Here is a 15073-nt window from a genome sequence, read left to right on the forward strand (position 1 = left end):
TGCCCCGGGCCGTGGCCCCGCCGGCGCCCCTAAACTAAGGGCCGCGCTTTTCTTGGCGCTCCGGGAGAGTAGGAGCTGCCTCCTAGGAAAAGCTGGCTGCGGTGGCCCTGGAATCCCAGCGCTCAGGGGCTGAGGCAGGAAGGCCAGCCTGGGCTACTGCGAGACACCCTTTCTTAAAAGAAGGAAAGGAAACGGGGGGCACAGAAGGAACGTGCGGGCCGCTGAGGTCTTAGGGTTGGCGAGGTGACCCCCAACTACTCTCCAGAAGCTTGTAGGCCAGGAGTCCCGTCCTGCGGACACACATCCTGGAAGGAGAGAACGCTATTCTGTAACTGTCCTTTGACCTCTCCACGTGGGCGCTCTCTCTCAACACACACACACACACACACACACATTTTTTTTCACTGTTTTTTATGCGGTACATTGTGATGTACGCCTTTAATCCCAGCCTTCAGGAAGCAGGGGCAGGCAGATCTCTGTGAGTTCAAAGCCAGCCTGGTCTACTTAGTGAATTCCAGGCCCGCCAGGGCTACATAGTGAAACCCTGTCATCGATAAATGAAAGAAAGAAAGAAAGAAAGAAAGAAAGAAAGAAAGAAAGAAAGAAAGAAAGAAAGAAAGAAAGAAAGAGAGAGAGAGAGAGAGAGAGAGAGAGAGAGAGAGAGAGAGAGAAGAAGGAGAGAGAGAGAAAGTTAAAATGAGACCAAGTTTTGTTTTTTAATCTCACTTGGAAGAAAGCTTTTACACAACTTGACAATTTTCAGATTTTGAGAGCTCGGCAAATTCCAAACAACCCCATAAAGCACTGAGGTAGTGAAATGCCTGGCTTGCCCTTCCGGGAAGGCTGACTGAATAGTGAATCTGGATATTCACTTGGTGAACTGGTGGGTAGATTGGCGGGATATTCAACAAATCATCGCATACAGTCCATTATTGAGCGTCTAAGAGTGGCAGGTATCTGGTGTTTATTGTAAAAATCAAGTTTTGTGCTGTTTGAAAGCTTTTCATACGAAAATGAGAAGGGGATGTATCAACAGCTTCGTCTCATCCCCAAAAGCCCTTCAAGCTCTTCCCCCAGAGTATCCAGAGAAGAGCGGGGAACCTATTTGTCACTTCCTTCCAGGAACCTCTGCCATCACTGTGCCTGCCAAGTCCCTGGGGGGCCACAACACCATGAAGTTTTCCTTTTGTAGCAATTTCTTGGCCCAGTTTTTTAATATTTTTTAAAAATACTCGGTTTTAAGGACCTACAGCTGTGTAATCCTTTTTCCTATACCAAATGGTTCAAAGGCATCATTTAAAAACTTAAAACCAAGCCGTCAGGCCAAGGCATCAGTTGGCCAAGGCAAGCGGAGGCGACAGAATTTTGCAGCATCTCCTAAATGCCTACCAGGGACCACCATAACTCCAGTTTCACTTCAGGAAAAGCGGGCCTGACTGCTGGAGGCAGAAGAAACCTGCGGTAAAGGCGGGCTTAGTGGGGCGGTTCTGCTCTAGCCCTGGTACCCAGGACAGGCTCCAGGGAGCAGCTAGCTGCGGCTGCGGGCGAGCGGAGGAGCCTCGCTAGCCCCGCCCCCGACCTTTGTGACGTAGGACAATGCCTGCCACGCGTCCGAATTCCTTCCAGCTCCTAGAGCCAGCGCACATCCATAGGGCTTGCTTACACTGGGGCTGGGGGGGGTCCTGCTTTGGGAACCATGCATTTCCTATTTAGACTGGCAGTTTTCCTTAGCCTGTGGGGCTGTCCCAACGCTCAGGGACAAACGAAAGAAGAGAGCACAGAGGAAGTGAAAATTGAAGTTTTGCATCGTCCAGAAAACTGCTCCAAAACAAGCAGGAAAGGAGACCTGCTCAATGCTCATTATGACGGCTACTTGGCTAAAGATGGCTCCAAATTCTACTGCAGGTAGGAAATGCTCCGGCCAGTTCAAGTTCAGTTGGTACACGGGATCTTGCCTCTCCCACCACCAGCAGCCAGAAGTTAACTGTTTTGTTTACTTTTTGTTTGGTTGATTGACTTAAGAATAAATTGAGCCATTATGCCGACTTACATTAGAAAACGGTTCTTTTAAAGACCTGTTTAGTTGCTGAAAATGTTTTAGCTCAGTAAATTGACTGCAAGACCTACCGGCTCATGCAGATCGCTGACCACCACGGCACCAGCACAGCAAAATCTAGAGGCTGCTTGACAGGATGTTCATTCAGTCTTTCTCCTTACCCAGAACGGAAGTCTCTGTCCAAAGATACTGTATAAGGAAGCTCCCGAGTCTTATTCTGGTCTTCAGTTGTTCACTTCCTAACAGAGACCCTGGTGGGTGCATCCATCCTGTTCTCCCATCCCTGCTCTGGTCTGACTGAATGCCCTTTCTCTAGCTGGGCTGTTACCCTCCAAAGAGAGGCCTGGAGGAAGCAATTCTTTCCAATTTACAGGAAAACTTACTCTTCCCATTTAGAAGAGGAGTTTGGCGGGATGGTATTTTCAGTTGTTCTTAAAAATGAAATTTGAGGCCCCAGCCTGCTGAGAGTTGTTTTGTTCTAGCCATGTAGCCAAACAGAGACGGGAAACCCATTTTAAAACGCTAACCATTGGGCAGTTTTCGTAAGGATGGCAATAGAACAGAATAAAATGGGGTGACTTCTCATGATACTGTCTGTCAATGTATAGGGAAGTTTGAGCCAAACACTTCCCAGAGGACAGAGTTCTGGAAGAATGCTAACATGGGAAAAATATTTCAATAATAACAAAATGCCTAGCTGTGCTTAAAAGTTTCTTTTTAAATGATGTCAATTTACTCAGTATTAAGTATGGTTTCTTATAGCCGGACACAAGGTGAAGGCCATCCCAAATGGTTCGTTCTTGGAGTTGGACAAGTCATAAAAGGGCTGGACATTGCTATGATGGACATGTGCCCTGGAGAGAAGAGAAAGGTGATTATACCTCCTTCATTTGCATATGGAAAAGAAGGCTATGGTAAGATGTTTAAGATCTCTTAGCAGTTTTTTATAAAATAAATCAGTCACTTATTTATAAAAAGTCAAAGTAAATCTGTACACCCTGAAAAAGGAAAGTAAGCCTCAAGAAGGTATTTGTACATCCATGTTTGCTGCGGCGCGGTCCACGGGGGGTGGGAGAAACCCCAAGTTCAGAGACGGGAGAAGGGATAAAACAATGAGTATATGAGCACAGAGCAGGAAAAGGAATGAAAGTCTGACTCATGCTACAGCGTTGATGAACCTTAAAAACATTCATTATGCTGAGTGTAACAAGCCAGAGGCAAAAACTACCAGTACTGGAGGGTTGCATTTACATGAAGCATCCGTGGTACTCAGGCCGGCTGACACCAAAGGCAGAGAGAGTGGTTACAAGGGGCTGAAGGGACGGGACAAAAGGAGGCGTCGAATAGCATAGCATTTTGGTGCTCAAGATAAGAGTTCTAGGTATAGGTTGCACAGTAACACAACGGTACTTTACACTATTTAAAAATGGTGGTGAGCTCTGTGTGATGTGTATTTTCCCACAATTCTGAAATGACGTAGAAGAAATCTTCACAGAGCCATGCCCATCAAACTCTGGCCATATTTCATTCATCCCGTGCCTTCTTTTTATTGCTAAAGAAAATAAGACCTCTTTGGAATACCAACCTCCAGCCAGCACTTCTTCCTCTGCATAGACACGATGCTCAGAATGGCTGTGTGCATCCATCCCTCAAACTCCCCTGGACATTTTTGGCTTTACTGTCAAGAGTATTACATATGTGTTTCCGGCGTAGATCTTTGGTAAACAGTACCAAGTTTATAGAGTTTGGGGGACTGGAACACAATTTTAGAACAAAAGGATGTTACCTCTGAGCTGTGAGCCATTGTTACTCCAGCTTAGGAGAATCCTTCAGATGTGGAAGAGATAACTTTCAGAGTCATGCCTACTCTTAAATCCTACAGCAAGAAGATATGTGCACTCACAGAAAGCAAGGGAAATGTAACTAACTAATTACATTAAATGGTAATTAAATGATCTAGCCCTAGAAATAGAATAACTTCATAAACTAATAAAATGCAAATTGTCTTTAATTCTAAGGCAACAGTTAATTGTATTCATAATCAGAGCAAAAATTACAATACAAACAAGATATCATGCCTTGTTTATCCAAACAAGAACACTGTCAAAGGCATGGTAATATAAGCCATTTCTTATATGATCGATGGGAAAAGAAGTTATTTGACTGACAGAAGTGATTATACCCTTATATTTATAGCCGTGTTAGTCAGGGTTCTCTAGAGAAACAGAACCAATAGAATGAGTACGTGAGAGATTTACTTGATTAGCTCACACGCCCAACGATGGCTACCCAGAAGCTGCTTGGTCTGCAGAGCTGGATGCCTCAGCTGCCCCAGGCTAGCCCTGAAGATGTGGAGGATTCTTGTAGAGCCACGGGTCTTCAGCCCACGTTGAAAGGCCAAGGAAGTTAGACTCTGTCAGCAGAGAACGGGGACGGGAGCAGCAGCCCCAGGATGTCACTAAATGAACGTAAATGAATGCGCCAGCACAACGTGAAGGCGAGCAGGCAGAAAGCAAACCTTTCTCTTTCAGAATTCATCTTTTCTGGGCTGCTGCCAAAAGGCACTGTCGACATGTAGGCTAGGTCTTCTCACTTCAATTGAGTTTATTTAAAAAAAAAAATACAATGGCTTCCACATTCACTCCAAACCAGTCAAGTTAACAACCAGGATTAAATACCACAATTGCCAACTTCTTTTTGGTAGCAAAATATTTAGAACTATGTTAATGACTGTCAGTAGGAAATTAAGTTACGAGATATCCATACAGTGGATTAGTGTATAAGCAGGGAAAAGAACCAAGTGAAATCTCATTTATTAATAGACTGAGTATTTCCTGAGCACCCTCTTCAGCAGATGATAACATGGGGGAGAGAGCCGACTCTCTTCATTGTGTGTAAACTTTGCATCCTAGAAGGGAACTTCATGTCCACAGATACACAGACTAGTGTAGGAGGATACTCAGTCATCTGGTGACAGCCTTAGAAAGGAAGCTTGAGGGTCAAGAATAGGATGAATTTTTTTTCTCAATATTAATTATTGAATTGTTTCACTTTAAAAAACACACACACACACAACTCACATGCATCTATACTAATCTTCAAGTAAATCTGAGGAAACAAGGAAATTCCCTGGGAGCATGTGGACACCCAGCAGGGGTGGGCAGCCCCTTCCTCAGGGAGGTGGTCCTCCTTGCAGCATGAACCAGGTCGCCTCGTTGAAAGTTCTTGCCGGCTCCACCTATTTGAAACATCAAATACGTAATTAGCAGTCCTGTTCCTAAGAAGCTATTTTGGCATTATCCCCATATCTTGCCGAGATGTGCCTTCCTTGAAGCCGCTGGCTGACTCCTGAAGAGGTGATTCCCCTGGTCTATGCTTTTCAGTAAGACAAGGCCAACTACCCCAAGTCAGATGGAGGGAAGCCAGTGCTTCAAGCCTAGACCTGACACTGTAAAGGTGATGGTTCCAGATAGCTACAGCCTTGTGTTCAATCTGCCAAGCATTTGCTCCCATCGAAATAGCTCCCAGGACTGGTATGTGATACTCAGCAGTACAGGGTTTGCCCAGCAGAGGCAAAGCCCTGATGTTAATCCCTAGCACTCACTGCTCTACAAAAGAAAAAGAAAAAAAGAGTTTCACGTGGCAATGTAATTTGTATACCCTGTGTGTGTGTGTGTGTGTGTGTGTGTGTGTGTGTGTGTGTGTGTTTGTATAGGACCCTGAGAAAGAAAGAAAATTGAAGATAATTTAAATACAATACTATCTTCCAAAATGTCAGCAGTTGAGGTTACTTCTAGGGAAAATAATGCAGGGAAAGTTTGCCTTTCAGTCTCTTTCCTGAGTTTTGGAATCATCACATCAGCATTCTGCTTACCTTAGAGCACCTACATCCATCTCCAGTGGGTACCAGACCTGGGTCCTATATTCCACAGCAAATGACTACTTTATCCTTTACCTAAACTAACTTATGCTCAGTTAGTTAACTTACGCCTAGCTGCCTACACTGTCAACATACCACACCCTTCCTGCAGGGGGACAGATAGTTCTTATTGACTTTGAGGAATCTCCCATAAACATCAAAACAATTAGTCTCACTAGCACCTTTATTTTACTTACTGTGGAAATCAATCCAGGCACTTTCTCAGACAGTTAGGAATAGCGCTTTCTCAAGATCCAACTATATCATTCCTAAGCCTATATCCAAAATATGCTCAAGTATACAACAAGGACATTTGCTCAACCATGTTGATAGCAGCTTTATTTGTAATAACCAGAATCTAGAAAACAACCCAGATGTCTCTCAACTGAGGAATGGATGCAGAAATTGTGTACATTTATACAATGGAATATCAGCAATTAAAAACAAGGAAATCATGAAATTTGCAGGCAAATGGTGGGAACTAGAAAAGATCATCCTGAGTGAGGTATCCCAGAAGCAGAAAGACACACATGGCATATACTCACTTATAAGTATATATTAGACATATTAATATAGGATAAATATACTAAAATCTGTACAACTAACGAAGCTAAGCAAGAAGGAGGACCCTGGGTAAGATGATAAATTCTTACTCAGAAAGGCAAATGGGACAAACATCAAAAGAGGGAGAAACAAGGAACAGGCCAGGAGCCTACCACAGAGGGCCTCTGAAAGACTCTACCCAGGAGGGTATCAAAGCAGATGCTGAGACTCATAGCCAAACTTTGGGCAGAGTCCAGGAAATCTTATGAAAGAAGGGGGAGATAGAAAGACCTGGAGAGGTCAGGAACTCCACAAGGAGAGCACAGAACCAAAAAATCTGGGCACAGGGGTCTTTTCTGAGTCTTTCCCAAACAAGGACCATGAATGGCGATAACCTAGAACCCCTGCACAGATATAGCCCATGGCAGCTTAGTATCCAAGTGGGTTTCCTAGTAAGGGGAGCAGGGACTGTCTTTGACATGTCTTACCAGGCCACAGAGAAAGACAATGCAGCCAGTCCTGATGAGATCTGATAGGCTAGGGTCGATGGAAGGGGAGGAGGACCTCCCCTATCAGTGGACTTAAGGAGGGACATGGGAGGAGAAGAGGGAGGGGGAAAGGGATTGGGAGGGGATGAGGGAAGGGGGCTACAACTGGGATACAAAGTGACTAAACTGTAATTAATATAAACAAACAAACAAACAAATAAATAAGTGAATGAATAAATGAAATTAAAAGAAAAGAGAAATCGGAGGCCTAAAAAGTACGTATGATGGGCTATGGTTCCTTACCTGTTGGCTTTCTCTGTTTTACAGCAGCTACCAAGCTATATAGTAAAATCCTCTTGATTATGTAAGTTTTCTAAAATATATTTTCATATATGCACACAATGTATTTTGATCATATTCATCCTCTACTCCCCCTAATTCCTTTCAGATTCATTATCTACCTCTTTGCCCCTCCTAACTTTGTGTCATTCACACACGCACACATACTCACACACATACATACACACACACACACCTACCAAGTCAAACCTGTTATCCATGTACTCATCTACCGGAGCATGGTAGACCTACCAGGATCCAAAGCCTGCAAGCTGACTTCCCTCTCAGAATTCCTCAGCTGTCAGTAGGTCCTCGGTTACGGGTAAGGGCGGGAATGCTGGCATGTTGACTGGCTGGATCTTTACAGGTCTTGTTCTCTTATTAAAGTAATAAGACTTAACGCTAGTTGTAACTTCATTTTAGGTGATGCTTGAAGAAGCTTTCCTCTGGCGAAATGTCCCAGAGCACCCCTGCATGTCTTAAGTGCATGTGACTTGCTAGTGCTTTAATTAACAGTCTATGTGGTATGTATAATTCTTTACATTAACTCCACCTCTCCATTCTGCCTCTATGAATGTAAATAACTCTGCTGCAGTGCACATCTATCTCTTTTATATTGTAGTATTTTTTGGAGGAAAAAAACTAATGAGCAACAATTTTTTTTTTTTTTAAATAGAATTTTCCGGGAACTTCCTCTGCATCTGTGTAACTTCTTGGGAAGTTTGACTTTGGGCTTTGCATAGCTCAGTGGTATAGGAACTCACTTGCCTGCCAGACCCTGCTTCCACCACCAGCCCCAAAACAACAAAAGGAATCTGTGGTTTGAGTCTGTTTTAATTATGGCAGAAGTTATTTTTCCCTCCTTCAAAGCCAGGTCATTTGTAGGACCTTCGATTAGAACTTTGCCAGCAGGCACCTGATGTGGGTAGATTTTTCTGTGGTCTGGCCTTAGAAGTTCCAATGCACTGCTCTGCTGTAGCTTCTACCCTTTCCTCTATGGGCTATATCAGTATTTCAGCAAGAATCGACTGCTTGACTGTTAAAGCAATTACTGTTTCGCACACACTTTTAATCCCAGCACCGGGGAGGCAGAGGCAGGCAGATCCCTGTGCATTTGAGGCCAGCCTGGTCTATAAAACTGAGTCTAGGACAGCCAAGGCTACATAGAGAAACCCTGTCTCAAAAAACGAAAAGAAAAATCGCTGTTTCTTTTAATGGGCAAAATTAGCTACTTTCAGAGGGCGTCATTTGTTTGGCAGATACTTGTGCGTCATGTCCTAGATCACATGGCCTGTAAAGCCCTGGAAACACACTCAGCCACTCACTGCCTCTTGGCTACCCTATGGAATGCTCATCTGAAAAAGCCCCATCTTGCTAAATCCACCAGCAGCAGCAGCTAACAGATGAACCTTATTCTAACTACCCAATTTCATATTTAAATATTTTTTGATAATTAGAAATTTCTTTGTGAAATTGCTTCCTGGATTTTTGTTGCTGCTTTTATCTTTTCGAGTCCATAAAGAATTTTAAAGGCAGACTAACATTTTTTAAATGATGCTTCTGGGTGACTTTATAAAATCATTTTTCTCAGAGATTATACTTTCGAATCTCACTTCCTTCTTAATCACATTTATTTATTTATGTGGGTGAAACATGTGCCTTAGCAGTTGTGTGGAGGTCAGGGGACAGGTTGTGGGAATCAGTTCTCTTCTTCCCCTGTGGGTCCCGGACTGAACTCGGTCATCAGGCTTGGCAGCAGGTGACAAGCCTTCTCAGCAGCCCAACTCTGGAATTATTCTACTCTATATCATATCTCTGCTACATGACGATCAGGATAAACTAATATTTTTGTTTATTTTGACTTAATAGGAAACTGGTTGAGAGGACCTTTGAACTGACTTGGCTTAAAATACACAGGGGGGGAAAAGGTTCCAAAGTGTTTTTATAAAAGGAAGAAAGTGAATAAAATGATTGGCCCTGATTTTTTTTTTTTTTAATGTGAGTGCTCTATCTGCATGTACACCTGCATGCCAGAAGAGGGCATCAGATCACATTATAGATGGTTATGAGCCACCATGTGGTTACTGGGAACTGAACTCAGGACCTCTAGAAGAGCTGAGCAGCACTCTTAACCACAGAGCCATCTCTCCAGCCCTGGCCCTGGTTTTGTGATGCTAAAAGGTTTACTGTTTTGAAAGCAGCTCTTCTAAGCACTATAACCCTGATCCCAATGTGCCCATGAGTAAAAGCCTCCTTTCGCATAAATCAAACTGTTAAAATTTAAACCCTTAGCAGAGCGCAAGATTCCACCCAACGCAACTCTGATGTTTGAGATTGAACTTTATGCTGTGACCAAAGGACCACGGAGCATTGAAACATTTAAGCAAATAGACACGGACAACGACCGGCAGCTCTCCAAGACCGAGGTAACTGAAGCTTCCTCTGTGGCTTGTTTTTTGTTTTCTTCACTATAGCTCAAGTTCGGTTGAAGATACTTCTGAGCTTTTGCTAGTATTGGCTTTGATTGCTTTGTTAGGGCTGTTGGCTGGAAACTCCATAAACTCTGAGGGGGAAAAAAATCCTTTTTCTTTTCAGGCCTGTAGCTTCAGCTACTCCCAAACCTGACATAAGAGAACACCTTGAAGGACAGCCTGGGATACAAACAGTTCAGGGCTATCCTGGGCAACTTACTAACACCCTGTCTCAAAAAGTACAAAAGGGTCTCAGGATCTGGCTCAGTGGCAGAGTGCTTGCCCGAGTATCCACGAGTCCCTAGGTTCAATGACCAGTAGTGGCAGATCAATCAGTCAATCCACCAGCCAACCAACCAATCAGATAAGAAAAATTCCGAGCTACCCATGGCTCTTCTGGCACCTTCACTAAAGGGACAGAGCGCCTTCCAACAGTACTGTAAGAGCTTGTCACAGGGCAAGTAGTTCCGGCCTCTGGACTGTGACATACGTGAATGAGACCATGAAAAGAGCTGGCAAGGACTTGAACTGGATGGCTGAGGTTGGTAAACCTGAGCTAAGAATTCATCCCCATCCTCTACAGATGAATTGTTAAAAAAGTTTTCAGTGCTACGTATTCCCCACACTTTCCTAGTTCCGGATACAACTGTAAGCAAGCGCGTGAATTCATCTAATCTCCGGGACCCTTTATCTCCCGTCATCATCCTCACCTCCTGGATGGGGAGAGCCATAGTCGGGACCGTGGAGTAAGGTAGCTGCAATTACGGAGCTGGGATCGCACCCCGGGTGGCCTGGCTCTGTGCTCTGAGCCCCGGGCACTCCCTGCCTTTCAGAGGATTGCCATCTTGACCGTTGCTGGCAAGTCTCCTCTCGTCCCACGGTCTACAATCAGCTCAGCTGCTCCCTTTGTTTAGACAAGGTTAAAAATGTATAACTACCACCTGATAAGAGGCAGGTGGGCCCTCGATCTCAAATATAGCCTCAGTCCTTTTTGTATTTCAGGGACTGCGGGGTGAGATAAGGTCTCGCTCTACCCCCAAAGCTGCACTGGCATTCATGATGTTATGCGAGCTGGTCTTGAACGTGTGGAGATCCTTTTGCCCCTCTCAAGGGCTGTGATTACAGGAATAAGCCACCAGCCCCTAGCTAACAAGTCTTTGCTTCTTTTCCTTTTTCGTTATTATTTTGACAGGGGACTGGAACTAGAGCTTCATGCTAGACAAGCACTGGGCCCCTGGGCTGTATCTCCAGTCACCTTCCCTCTCCATCTCCCCCTGCAACACACTTCCACTCAACTCTAGCTTTTCCTCCCAGAACTTAGGAAGTAGGAAATACCTCCTTGAGGCGCCCCAGTCAGTCAGCAGGGAGAGAGGCCTATCTGCCAGGTGTCTTACCTCGATTTCTACCTCTTCAGTAAAGATCACAACCCAAAGCACCTGGGGGATAAGGGCCTTATTTGGCTTACACATCCTGGGTCCCAGTCCCCAGGGAAGGCAGGGCAGGAACTCAGGGCAGGAGCAGAGACTGCACATGTTCCCCAGGCCTTCCTTGCTCAGCCTGCTGTCTTACACACCCCAGGACAATCTGCCCGTGGGTTGAGACCGACCGCAGTGAGAGCCCTCCCACATCAGTCACTAATCAAGAAAATACCCCCACAGGCTTGCTACAGGCCAGTGATAGAGTCCATCCCTCACCTAAGATTTCCCCCTTCCCACATGATGCTCCTTTTACCAGAACAGCTCGCTTTACAGGGGTCCTGAAGGGGAAGTAATGGTTTTCACTGTCACCTCTCCACTGACTCTTCCTCATCCCCTTTGGAACAGCGGAGGCATGCATTCACACAGCACGCTGGGAGCAGCCTGTGCATGCTCCATGCCTTAGCCACCTCAGACACACCCAGAGGTTCCTCTACAATGTACATGCCTCTGGACATTAGTTAGAGACTCTCCCATTCTCTTGAGGAAAATGAATGTAGAGGAAATCCAAAATTGCATCTACTTACTTAGCTACAGTTTCCCAGGCGTCTTATTGGGTACCTTACCAGATGGGTAGGAATGATTTTTGCCCAGCTGTAACAGTTGTCTTCTGTTGGCGTTGGCCCTGCGGTAGCAGTCCTACAGTATGGATACTTCTCTCCTTCTGCAGATGACTGCGTAATCAGTACACGGGGAAGCCCAGCTCTGAAACTAAACTAACAGAAAAAGCTAACAGATTGTTTCTTTACTTTAAATAAGGGGGGGCAGGGCACGTATTGAATTACAAAATGAAAGTAGTGTGGAACCCACTGCTGGCAAAAGTTAAAGTCTTGGGGCTGAATAGTACTCAGACCAGATACAGCCCTCTACAACTCCACTTACAAGAGATCTGGTGCCCTCTTCTGGTCTCTCTGGGTACTGCAAGCACCTTCATTAAATAAACAATTTTTAAAAATAAAGTTATATTCTTGCCCACCACCTTTTTGTACCTCAACTACACTGTATGGAAAAAGAATAGCCATTGGACATCAGCTTTATCAGTTATAATAGGATAGTTTTGGTTTAGAAAGTGTGGAATGTTTGAGACTGTTTAAAATGCTTTTCACCTCACATAAGATTGCTAAATCTGAGGCGAGAGGGGGAAACAATGCGGCCCCCTATATTTAGGGTCAGAGTCACACCTGAGACCACCTGCTCCAAGGTCCACTGACTCTCCCAAACTCATTTGGGATGGATGGGGCGTGGCATAGGTATTGGTAAAAGCTATTTGGTGTTCGGCTCCGCCTGTCAGCAGGCCTCCGGCCTTTAAAATGCCCCAGCTTGCAGAACCTTATCCCCAGGTCAATGTACTGTGATGTCTTTGGCATAAATCAGCATTTTCCTGGGGAGAAACAGTTGAGTTGCAAGATAATTTTAAATTGTATGGTGTGCACATTTTAAAAAGTAAAAAGAACGTTGGCCGTGGCGATGTGTACCCAGAGTCCCAGCTTCATCTCAAGGCAAGGCGAGGAAAAAATAGGCATGAAGTTTTTGTGACTTAACTAGGTTGAAACAGGACCATTTCCATGTACACCCTGCATTAAAAGTATCCGGGAGCTCTATTACAGGAATGTGTCTCCGTTTGCTGTGGCCACATTTCAAATGCCCGGAAATTGCATGTAGCTAATAGGATGGTGCTTTATTGTGTGCTTGCTTAGAGAAATTTTATATGCTACCAGCCCAAAAAGGCCCTGCCTCAGGGCATCTCACGCCCTTGGTTGACTTGATTACACAATAAATTCATTAGTTCCAGCCACAGAAAAGCTAATGAGGTTTTACTAAATAACAGGAATCCATAAGCATGTGTTTTCCTTTCCTAATATGAACAGTGTGGATTATTAGAAAGTATTTAGTGGGCCTGGTACCATCATCTGTAACCCCAGGGACAGCTAATTTGAACACCCATTTCTCTTCAAAAATTAAAAACAACAACAAAAAAAATCCTGGGCCCAGGCATGGTGGTGTACGCCTTTAATACCAGCACTTGGGAGGCAGAGGCAGCAGATCTCTGTGAGTTTGAGGCCAGCCTGGTCTACATAATGAGCCCAGGACAGCCAGGGCTGTGTAGAGAGACCCTGTTTCAAAGGTATTTCTAAACCTTGAAATACCTTTTTAAAATGTTCATGGGCTGGCTAGATTTCTCAGTGAGGATAGCTCTTGCTCCAAGCCTGATGACCCGAGTTCCGTCCCCAGGACCCCACATGGGGGGAAGAGAGAACCAGTTCCTACAAGTTGTCCTCTGACCTCCCTATGTGCTCCATGGTCCTTGAGTGTCCCCCATAAGCAATTGGACAAATTGTCTTAAATGTTTGTCATTTAACATGCTTTTTCATTACTGTAATCCAGATGTTTGTGGTGTTTTTTAATTAACGACGTCTTATTCCGGCCTCTAGATAGAGGTTTACTTACAGAAGGACTTTGAAAAAGATCCAAAGCCCCGAGACAAGTCATATCAGAATGCAGTTTTGGAAGATATCTTTAAGAAAAATGACCACAATGGAGATGGCTTCATTTCTCCCAAGGAATACAATGTGCACCAACACGACGAGCTGTGAATTTGTTTTACTTCTTTGTTAGTAACTTACTGCGCTTTGCCTTTAGAAAAGAATCACTTTTCTGCAAGTTGTAGCTATGTTTTTCTTTATGAGAAGATATTTGTTTCCTTCAATAAACATAATTTTGGTGTAGCGATGTGAAGCTGTTAAGTATGCACTAGCTGGAGTTGTGGTGACAGTAAACAGCGCTTGCCTAGCATGCTTGGAGACCCAAATTCAGTCCGAGCACTGTGCAACCTGGGCGTGGTAGCAGACGCCTCTAACGGCAGCACTCAGAGGTGGAGGCAGAAAGGTGAGGCGTTCACCATCACCCTGGACTATATGAGAGACTATTTAAAAGAAAAGAAACAAAAAGTACATATTATGACCAATGAATACGTGTATCTGAAAACATTATCTTTTAAATAATAAATATAAATCATTACCAATTACCCATGCAGTGTTCTGTATCCATAGGATTGCTTTATCCCTTTGAGTGAATCTAATGGTGAATAGCGTTATTCATAAAATATTTTTACTATTATTTTAATAAAAGAGTCAATTGTTTAGTTGTTAGCATATGAAAACAACGCTTAGCGAGTAGATGAAAAACATACATGAAAGACCATGGTGTCCTGTACCTGCAAGCCGCCCATTCCTGAGCTTGAGGTAGGCTGAATCACTTGAACCCAGGATGTCGGGAGTAGCTTTGGTAACATAGCAAGGCCCTACCTTCCCCCCCGAAAAGAAATTTGAGAACAAAGTACATTAAATCCATTAACCATTTCCAAAAACATAACTGCCCTGTTTCCCTTAACTTGAAAGTGATAGCACCCATTTTACAAAGCAAACTCAGTAGGCAGAGTGACAGCCCATTACCACTGTCAGTTACACTGTTAGCTGTGCACAGGGCCCCATGCTGAGCTTCATGGTTTTAATCTGATACCACAATTAAACATTTAGGAATATATTAAATTATTAACACTTTTTTCCCTCTCCTTATCAAACCTAGGACGCAAAAGGGTCCGAAAGCAACCATTTGTGCCCGTTTGTTATCTTCAACTGTTGAGTTAAAAAGTGATTAAATATAAAATTTGCATTTAGAAAAATATAGATCACATAAAAAGCTACTTAAAATGGTACACTGGTTCCCAAGCGATTGTGAAGAAATGGAAAAACTTGTCAAAGAGTGCTTTTCCTTGAATTTTG

At 44.0% G+C, this 15073-nt stretch overlaps 1 protein-coding gene across 4 annotated transcripts; it reads left to right on the plus strand.

Annotated features, from left to right (window-relative positions):
• Positions 1 to 685: 685 nt before the first annotated feature.
• On the plus strand, positions 686 to 14316 carry Fkbp7 (FKBP prolyl isomerase 7). Of its 4 annotated transcripts, none has more exons than XR_009593897.1 (4): positions 686 to 1905; positions 2819 to 2970; positions 7769 to 7869; positions 9638 to 9774. XR_009593897.1 is itself a non-coding variant. In XM_021649487.2 (4 exons), exons 1-4 carry the CDS (start codon positions 1697 to 1699, stop codon positions 13883 to 13885), a joined length of 654 nt encoding a protein of 217 aa, XP_021505162.2. In that variant the 5' UTR covers positions 1556 to 1696; the 3' UTR covers positions 13886 to 14316. The 4 variants fall into 4 exon arrangements, 2 of the variants coding, with proteins under 2 accessions (XP_021505162.2, XP_021505161.2); XR_009593898.1 differs by having other exon boundaries at positions 9641 to 9774; XM_021649487.2 differs by lacking the exon at positions 7769 to 7869 and adding an exon at positions 13724 to 14316 and having other exon boundaries at positions 1556 to 1905; positions 9641 to 9771.
• Positions 14317 to 15073: the final 757 nt, after the last annotated feature.

The sequence above is a fragment of the Meriones unguiculatus genome, chromosome 8 (genome assembly GCF_030254825.1).
Source record: "Meriones unguiculatus strain TT.TT164.6M chromosome 8, Bangor_MerUng_6.1, whole genome shotgun sequence".
NCBI classification, from domain to species: domain Eukaryota; kingdom Metazoa; phylum Chordata; class Mammalia; order Rodentia; family Muridae; genus Meriones; species Meriones unguiculatus.

Coding starts and splice junctions, on each gene's coding strand:
- Fkbp7 (XM_021649486.2), top strand. CDS start 1,697: ATGCATTTCCTATTTAGACTGGCAGTTTTCCTTAGCCTGTGGGGCTGT. Junction 1,906..2,818: donor GGCTCCAAATTCTACTGCAG/GTAGGAAATGCT, acceptor GGTTTCTTATAG/CCGGACACAAGGTGAAGGCC. Junction 9,772..13,723: donor GGCAGCTCTCCAAGACCGAG/GTAACTGAAGCT, acceptor TCCGGCCTCTAG/ATAGAGGTTTACTTACAGAA.